General features: G+C 41.2%; 1 protein-coding gene across 1 annotated transcript in view; it reads left to right on the top strand.

The window, feature by feature from the left end:
- The first annotated feature begins 795 nt into the window (after positions 1-795).
- CNTN1 (contactin 1) overlaps positions 796-9,515 on the top strand; it is a 153,782-nt gene continuing 145,062 nt past the window's right edge. The window contains 1 exon segment of the mRNA XM_009327698.1: positions 796-877. Within this exon segment, the coding sequence (XP_009325973.1) occupies positions 796-877 (82 nt within the window).

Here is a 9,515-nt window from a genome sequence, read left to right as displayed (position 1 = left end):
AAAATGTGTGTCAGGCAAACAAGTCCCAGAATCTATTTCTTGACTGTCCTGTAAATAACTAAGATGATCAAACTGTTACATTTTGGGTAAAAGTCTGGGCTGTCATTCAGTGAAGAGAGAAGCCTGTCCTTATTGTCCTTCAGAAAACTATGTACTGTGAGAGATTTTATGTACAAAGACAGCTATTTCTAATTATGTAATTTGCTGGAAAAAAAAAAAAAAGCGAGATTTTAAAAGCATCTATATTCTTTTCATTTGAACATTTGACAGCTTAGTATAAATCCAAGAAATTTGTCTAACCCATGTAGGTATATAGTAAAGATACCACCTTTTAAAAGAAGAGAAGATAATTTACATTATTCTTGCTTATTACATGATTTAACACAATAAATGCTTAAAAATTTATAATATTAAAAATACTATTAATATTTCGTGCATTTGTAAATTTTCATATTTTGGGAAACACTGTATTTTGGAAAATCCAGTACAAATACTTTAGTTTCTGTGATCAGTAACTGTATTGCCAGTAAGCATTACAGGCAGTCACAACAGGAATTCCTTGTGCTACCGTTCCTTGGGTAAATGCCTTTTACTTTGAGTTTACATTGTTATTTTACATTCACATTTCCTAACACCTGATGGTCCAGTTAGGATCCCTGAGTCCTTGTGCCACAGAAACACATATGGACCCCTGCCTCAGTGAACAGTGTGTGTTTGGTTGTTAATTACCTAATAATCAGCTGGAAGAATGGGGTACCGGAGATGAGGCATTGTTAATATTGCTCGACTAAGAACATGTCGAGCAATCAACAGGCTGAAGTGGCATTTTTGAACCCACCGTTCTGTGTGGGAGTGCATGCCTTGTACAGCCCCGCAGGTTAGCCGATGCCCTGCCGCCTTGGCAAGCAGCATCCCGCCTGCTCTTGCCCAGGGGTACGTCCTTTTCATCACCCTGCCTCCCCGCGCTGGGGGAAGCTGGCCATGCCTCCGGGCTAAGGAATGTATTCTGCCAGTGGGGAGAGGCGGTGCTGGTTTCTGGGATCCTGAAGGCCTGCTGGATGCTGAGTCACCGAGCAGGTCTGGGAGGTGCTCACTGGCCCCCTGGCTGTAGCCACATCAGCTTTTGCAGCGAGGTGAAGCTTGGGGAAGAAAACACACGTACAGGGATTAGGAAAATCTAGAAGGAAGAGAGAGAGAGAGAGAGAGAGAGACGTTAAAAATCCTCCCTGGCAAACACTGCATCTTGCGAGTGGTGAGTGCAAACACACTTCTGGGCGTGCGAACTCCAGGCTGGGAACCCGGAGGGGATGGCAGTGACATCAGCGAAGAGCTCACATAGTAGTAATAACAAAGATGTATACAATAGCTGGCCGCTTGCAAATGTGCTAGTCATTCTTCATGTGCCATGGAGGACTGATTATATTTGCTGTGCTTCTGCCATGAAACACCACCTGAAATGCATAATTTGCAGATTGAGCAGGCTTTCAACCATGAAAACAGATATAAAAAAGAGAGTAACTAACAGCAGAAAATAACTAAACTCCTCTCATTTGGTTAATCAGGGAATACCTAACTTCGTGTATCACAGGAACTAAGTAAAAAAAATGGAAACCTATTTCTGTGAGAGAGAATGACACATGTATACAGTTAAGGGTTGCACATTCAAATACTGAGCATGTGTGGTTTACTGAAATATGGCTCAGCTGTTTCAGTGCTTTGCTACTACTTCCAGATGTATCAGTGAATAAACATTACTTACGTTCTTTGACTGTCATACATAAAAAGCATCACAGCTACACTCACAGTGAGGTGGACGAATGTTAATCTTGTAACAACATCCTCATTTTTTTCCCCGCTGAAACGGAGGTACTTAAATTACCTGTGTTTAATGAGGAAACAGATATACCAATAAATGGTAAAGAAGTGGAAATACTGATTTTCTCTAAGAAATAATGGCTAGGATTTTCCAAGGCATTTGAGAGAGGTATCCAGGGTCCATTGAAATTCACTAGGGACCGTGATCTTTAGTCTCTTTGGCTGAGATTTTCAGAGGAGCATATATAAATATTTTAGTCACTACAGAGAAAACAGCTTGAATAAAAATCAAAGAAAACAAAGGCAGCCCAGCAACTATTTGCTGTTAATATAGGTCATTAGAGGAAGAGCAGAATTTGTTTTTGTTGTTGTTGTTCTCCCCAGTCTCCTCAGATAACTGGGTAATTATATAATTTTAAGTACCAAGAAATAATCCAGAGTACTATACAAAGAAAAGGGTTAAGAATTGAAGATCTTGCAAGCATCTTATTAGTAAGGGATATTGTTAGAAAAAAAGCAGCTTAATGTGGACAGAAGTCTCCATTAATAACCTGTTGGAATATTCTCTTTCTCGTTCTCATTATAATGTCAAAGATTCAATTACAGTACTTGGTCTTCTCAAATTGCGACTTTGCAAATTTTAACCAGCTTGGACTTAATTCTGGAAAATTGTCTTGTAATATATACGTTGGCAATCAGAGAATTGATGCCTGCTACCAGTTCTTATTGATTTTGTTCTTGCTCTGGGCTGCAGAGCAGACCCATTCAGTACAGTTAATAACTGAAGGGGTGACTACTTATGAAAACCAGAAGCTTCAGGAGCTGATGCTTAGGCATCGTGTGAACTCAAATGAACACAAAGCAGTTCTTACTTCCTGTTGCAGTAAAGTGATGTTGTCATACTTCTGAGTTACGCCTCTATGATAAATAAAAGGAAAGGTTTGTTCTTCTGGTCTATATTGGTTTTCATTTGTTATTGGAAAGAGAAAGCAGAATTAATGCATATTAGTAAGAGGAATTAATAGCAAGAATTAATGCATATTAAATGATCATGCAGTTGGAATTGTTCCAAAAGTAGCAAAATAGTAGATTAGCAATAAATACTTCAGCATATATCTTTGCTAACAGGAGCATGCTTCTAATTTATTAATAACGCAGTAAAAAGTGTTTTTTTCTGTAACTCACTGTGTTGTACACTGTTACTAGTAATTTATTTATTTTTGCATTTCCTACTGTGGTGGAGAAGAGATCACTAAGAATAATCAGATTGCTTATGACTGATTGAATACATCTTCAGAGAGTTAAAAACTGGTAATTGCATAGAATCATTTTACACAAGTAACCTATGAATGCTTCATCAGTGCTTATTAACAGAAAAATATGTCGGTATGGGTGTGACTGTATGTAATACCTGCTTACTCAACAAATCTGAGCTCTAGTTTTTCAGCAGTAACTAAGAATAGCCACGTTTTCCTTCTGTTAGCATTTCCCTGTTAATAACACTGAAGGGACGATGGAGGTGAGTTCTGGTGAACATCACTCACTGATAGCACCACAAAAACTCATTTGAGTTAGCTGAGCAGCAAGAGAACCGAAAGTCCTTCATCCCATTTGCTGAAGACATTATTCACAGTACAGTAATTTTTCAGTATGTTGGAAGCAAGTTCTTTAATCTCTTAGGAGAAACTGATGAGAGGAGCCAGTGTCTTAGGATTTCTACTAGTAGCTTTTTACTAAAAAAAGGGCTGGCACACTAAAGATTACTTTATAAAAATAATTATTCACTTGCCTTTTGAGCTGGAAGCTATAAATTAATTGATTAATGTAGGTCAGTGAAACTGTTTAGAGTTTTTCAGCTGAGCTTTTTGAACTACATCTCATTCCTTATTTTAAAAATGGGTTTAGTGTCTTAAAGCGTGGATCTGGTACAGGTGTTCCTTCTGCCTCCTGCAGCAGCAATGCGCAAGGGGCATGTTAACTGGTGGAACAGTGTGGCAGAAAATAAAACAGTCGTAGACAGCAAAATCTGCTTCTCAAGGTTTACTGTTTGAAGCAGGTAGACTACGTCAAGATCATGGCACTGAAATCTGCAAACCTTTCAGTATGGGGAGTTCAAACACAGGCTTTTCCTTCGGGTGTTGGAACTGCAACCTGACCACAGTGTTCGTCCCTCTTCAGCCCAGCAACCGATCTCCCATCCTAAATCCTTCTTCAAAGGGGATGGGAACGATGATCTTATTCATTAAATACAAGGCTGTTCCTGTTGCACCCTGTTACGGAATGAAATTATCCTTGGGCTGGCTGTTTGTTTCCGTCTGGAGAAGCCCAGCAGACTCCAAAAATCTCACTAGTGCTCTTGATGTCAGATGAATGCTGGCAGTTCAACATTTTTGTGTCACAAGGCTTCATACTGGTTGTTACTGACCGGAAAATGGTGTTAGAAATGAAACACAAAATTTGATTGGATTAACCGATAGAAATGAAGACCTGTATTAGTAAGTGTACGTATCTGGCTACGGTAATGATGATCACTTTGATATCCCAGCAGTCACTTCGGGAAAGCATAGGCCATATTTCCTAATAGGAAAACACTGACACCTGAATAAATTGAATCTTTTAACTCATTAGACCAGCAAAATAATGAGATCATGTGTTAGAGACCGTCACCACAAAGTGCTTTACAGATTTCAGTAACTTGTATCCACCTGTGCCAAATTCTAGCTTATGCTCTGTGAGGGAGGTTCAGTTGTTTTTAGGGACCAAAGTACATAGCCTTTCGTGGTAGGGCCGGAACCGGACTCTTCCTAAACATGCTCTTTATTTAAGTTTCTAGGTCTGGAAGACTGGGCCCTTTTGAAAATGTTCTTAGTGGGGGATGAGCGGGATTTCATAGCTGCAGGGAACGACTGCAGAGTGGTCAGAAATTTGGCCAGTCTTTGTCCTCCTCCTGGGGCAGAGCATGCTGTTCCCTCGCACTCTTTGATGGGAAAACTTCAGAGATGGCCCTGGGGAGAAGTCTCAGCCGGGAAACAGCCAAGGGCTATGAGCTGGGAACTGGTAAACTGCTTTCTCCTGCCAAACAAGACAGAGGTATCAGTAGTATTTTTACTTTTTTTACTTCTTTTAGGAAACCTGTTTCTTAGAGTGACTCAAGTTGAGTCCTTTCTACTCCATTCACACATAGTTTAATGGGAATGAAACCAGTAGAAACTTCCATTGATGTCATTTCTGCAGTGTCCTTCAGGGAGATGCAGGAGGAAGAGGGTTTGGGGTGGAGAAGAGGAACCCTTGAGAGGAAAAGCGAGAGCTTCTTCAGACTCCCTCACATCTAACCACGGGCTGGTCTGTTTGGAGTGTCTGGAGGATTATTTAGGTTGACATAGGGTTTGAAGCTCTCGTAAGGAGCATTTTTGTCATGCAATATCTGGATATAGTGACGCCCACTTAGTCACAGCATTGCCAACTTTTCTTAGTGATTTAAGATCACAAATGAGGAGTACAGGAGTTCACTGGTAGTATTGATTGGGATTTGATGCTGCTGATCAGATATTTGGTTATGCAGAATCACATTTATATAAATTGTGATTTCACCAGGCAACCCAATCAATCATATCTTATATGATTATTACATCTCACATGAATTAGGCACTTCAAAATGAAGTTCAATATGAATAGAAATCATAGCACAGAAATGTAAACTCCTCTGCTTCCCTGCACCAGGATTCATGGGGTTGAGTATAAACTGGCAATGGCAGCCTCAACACAAGATGTTGGTTGTTTCCTCCCACAGCTAAGGCTTCAGATAACCCAGCAACCACATTGCCCATAGAGGCCATAAACCATGCATAGGAGCCGTACCTCAGCTGCTTATGAATTGCACATAGCTCAAGATCTTCACATTGGCTACTACTACCAACAGTATAGCTGCTAATTTCTTTTCTTGCCTGCAGTAATACCATATTTTGGGAGTTACACAGAGAATTTCTGATGTTAACTTGCATAAATAAATGTTTTTTATATCTCAGGACCCCAAAAAATACTCAACTGGCTTTTTAAGACATCTTTTTTTCTCTCCTGAACCACTTCATGGCAAAAAAAGGGAGAAGGACAAATGATCTGAACTTAGGAGTCATTATTATATTCATAACAAATATACTTAAGTTTTTATCTTTCTGCCATTTCTGCATTTGTTTGCAGTGTTACAGAGTTGTGTCCACATACAAGTAGTTCCAAATTTGTGTGTCAGGTTCCTGAATATTGTTTCACAATATAAGAGCTTGGGAATTCCTATTAATAAATTTGTGATGGTAACGTAGCATTGTGTCATGGTTTAACCCCAGCCAGCAACTAAGCCCCACCCAGCCGCTTGCTCACTCCTTCCCAGTGGGATGGAGGAGAGAATTGGAAGAGTAAAAGTGAGAAAACTCGTGGGTTGAGATAAAGACAGTTTAATAGGTAAAGCGAAAAGCTGTGCGCACAAGCAAAGCAGAACAAGGAATTCATTCACTACTTCCCATGGGCAGGCAGGTGTTCAGCCATCTCCAGGAAAGCAGGGCTCCATCATGCCTAACGGTTACTTGGGAAGACAAACGCCATCACTCCGAACGTTCCCCCCCTTCCTTCTTCTTCCCCCAGCTTTATATGCTGAGCATGACGTCCCATGGTGTGTGGAATATCCCTTTGGTCAGTTGGGGTCAGCTGTCCCAGCCGTGTCCCCTCCCAACTCCTTGTGCACCCCCAGCCTACTCGCTGGTGGGGTGGGGTGAGACGCAGAAAAGGCCTTGACCCTGTGTAAGCACTGCTCAGCAGTAACGAAAACATCCCTGTGTTATCAACACTGTTTTCAGCATAAATCCCAAACACAGCCCCATACTAGCTTCTATGAAAAAAATTAACTCTATCCCAGCCAAAACTAGCACACATTGTATTAATCATAGCTGCATTTGTAGAATTACTTCTGTACTTTGTTTCATTACTGGTTTCATACTCGGCTTGAAGCTGTTATGTAGTTCCACTACGGTTCCAGAAGAAAATAATACTTTTGCTGATTGGGTTCGAATGCTTTGTCTTTTACCAGAAACGCATGCTGCAATGAAAGTAGGAGTGCTCTACTATTTTACCTTTTAGCACTCCAAACCTGTTTTTTCTATTCTTTCTTTGCTGTTCCTGTAACTGATTTGAGGCCTGCAGTTGAAAAGTATCTGAAGAAGGAAAAGGGGATGTGTGCTGCTAGTGTTAGCCACTACTTACTTTTGTGGCTAAATATGTGCATTGCCAGAGCACCTTGGAACAAGGTGTTTATGCAAGTAAGAGGTGTGCGAACTCCTGTTTTTTTCCCCCATTTTACATCACCTTTACTAGCTAAGCACTCAGTGCTATCCAGCAGGGCATGCATGGGTTGATTCCATTTCACCTGCTGGGACAGCCTGCCGTGGGCATGGAAATACTCTCCAGCAGAGCTAAGTCACCAAGAAAAAGCAGCACATCAGTTCATGCTGAGTTTCTCTCTCCTTCTTCCTTCCTCCTCTTCTCTCAAGTCCTAGTCCTAGAGCTAGCTTGTTCTTCCTGGTCTGTATCCTCTGCTTTCCTGTTCCAGGGGTCATGTAGTGATAACTAACCTCAGCCCCCAAAGTGCCCCAAGCATCAGTGCTGGGGCCGTGGCACTTCATCCCCACTTTCTCCAGGAAATTTCAACCCTTGAGCTTGAGTACTTCATCCTCTTATTAGGCAGCTTCAACACACTGGGTAAGAGTGTTACCCCCTCCTCTCCTCTCTTCCTCCTAGCCTGCAGAGCTGCTCTGAAACCTACTGGTAGCTTTCCCATCGGAAAAGTTAGACTTAGCTAATTAATAATTTGACACCAATGATGTATGACACTCTCCTGTGTATTTTCTCTTCATGATTTTAGTTGTAAGAAGCATGTAAAAATCCAGAAACAGAAATTTATCATTCAGTCTATTTCTGGCCTCCGAAGGGTTTCACCCGTACTATATGAAATTGTAGTTTATTGGTTCATTCACTAAACACAGGAGAAGAGAACAGGTTCTCATCCTGATGGGAAGGAGCTGAAAGGGTACTGTTGCGTATCATTGGCACTAAAGGCAGGACTGCAGCACTTCAGAGCAAACTCTTCTAAAATGCATGTGTCTTCAACCTGATGGCAATGGCACAAGTCGCTGCAACTCATAACACAGCTTCAAAATGGAATTCCATTAATTTATGAGGAAATCCATGTAAAGAAAGTTTTTCTATGGAGGCTCACATGTCCTCTCATGATCCTAGGAAAGCAAGAAAATACAACAATCCTCTGCAGTGGGAATACTCCATGACTAGACATTTCTGCCTGCCAAGAGAAGGATACTTTTCCTTCCGTGCCAGGACTTACCCTAGTTCTGTGAGCAGGGCGTCAGCTGTACCTGCAGAGGTGGGGCAGGATCCACCTCAAAAATAGCAACTCACTGCTGAATGCAAGGCACTGAATTCAGCCTTTTCCAGTTGTACTTCAGTTAAGTCCTCCAGATTTCTTCGGCTCCCCAACTTGGACTAACACTGATAGCACCAGAGCATGTGTATATGTACATTTTACAAAAAGAAACATAATTTTAGTGGACTTTTGGTGTACTTGAGTAGGTGCATTGTCTGGGTGATAAGTTCCTGGTTCTTGTGCACGGTAGCACTTTCCTCCTGAATTTTACCCATCATTCTCATTTTGCAAATTATTCTCATTTTGCTTTTAGAATATTTTAGTGTCCATCTGCTTACTTATAGCAAGAACCAAAAAGAAATGTGTGCTTGATTCATCGTGTATCATTTTCTGTATTCCAGTTGTTCATATCTAGTCTGATTAGTTCTTCGGTATTGCTGACGAGAGACAGTGTGACATGACATTACAAGAAATAAGAAACAGGAAGAATTTTGTTGTGAAGTGTAATATCCAGACTCTTCAAAACATATGAAATAACATAGATGTAAAGTAAGTGTCTAGCCTTGGAAAGAGATGTCTGAGCGGAGTGAAGAGAGCTCTGTAAGATTACAAAGGGTGTGCAGAAGGTGAATAGGAATAACTGTCACTGTTTCTTGTCATGATTTCATTCAAATTTCCCTTGTTCTGTAGTGAGGAAAGGTTCAGAATAAACAAAAGAATGTATTTTTCATGTAAGGAATGATTAAACTGTTGGTGTTATCGCTACAGGACGTATAGGTGCAAAATGTTCTCACGTGGGCTGAGCAATGAGACAGATTTGCAGAAGAGCAATCCAGCAAAGGCTATTAGGCAGAAAGGTGCTACCTCCAATGTGGGAAGTCCCCAGATCCTAAAGTTCTGGAAGAAGAGGGGTTCTGGGGAAGTAGCAGGGTTACAGCGTTGTCCTGGTTTTGGCTGGGATAGAGTTAATTTTCTTCCTAGTAGTTGTCATAGTGCTGTGTTTTGGATTTAGCATGAGAATAATGTGGTAACACACTGATGTTTTAGTAGTTGCTAAGCAGTGTTTGTACTAAGTCAAGGACTTTTCAGCTTCCCATGCTCTGCCAGTGAAGAGGTGCACAAGAAGCTGGGAGGGAGTATAGCCAGAACAGCTGACCCAAACTGGCCAAAGGGATATTCCACACCATATGACGTCATGCTTAGTATATAAACTGGGGGAAGTTGGCCGGGGGTCAGCAGTTGCTGCTTGGGGACTCACTGGGCATCGGTCAGCGGG

This window comes from Pygoscelis adeliae, unplaced genomic scaffold, assembly GCF_000699105.1.
Source record: "Pygoscelis adeliae isolate BGI_AS28 unplaced genomic scaffold, ASM69910v1 Scaffold113, whole genome shotgun sequence".
Taxonomy (NCBI): Eukaryota; Metazoa; Chordata; class Aves; order Sphenisciformes; family Spheniscidae; genus Pygoscelis; species Pygoscelis adeliae.
The sequence above is the reverse complement of the archived record's forward strand: the minus strand, read 5'-3'. Positions and strand labels throughout refer to the sequence as shown.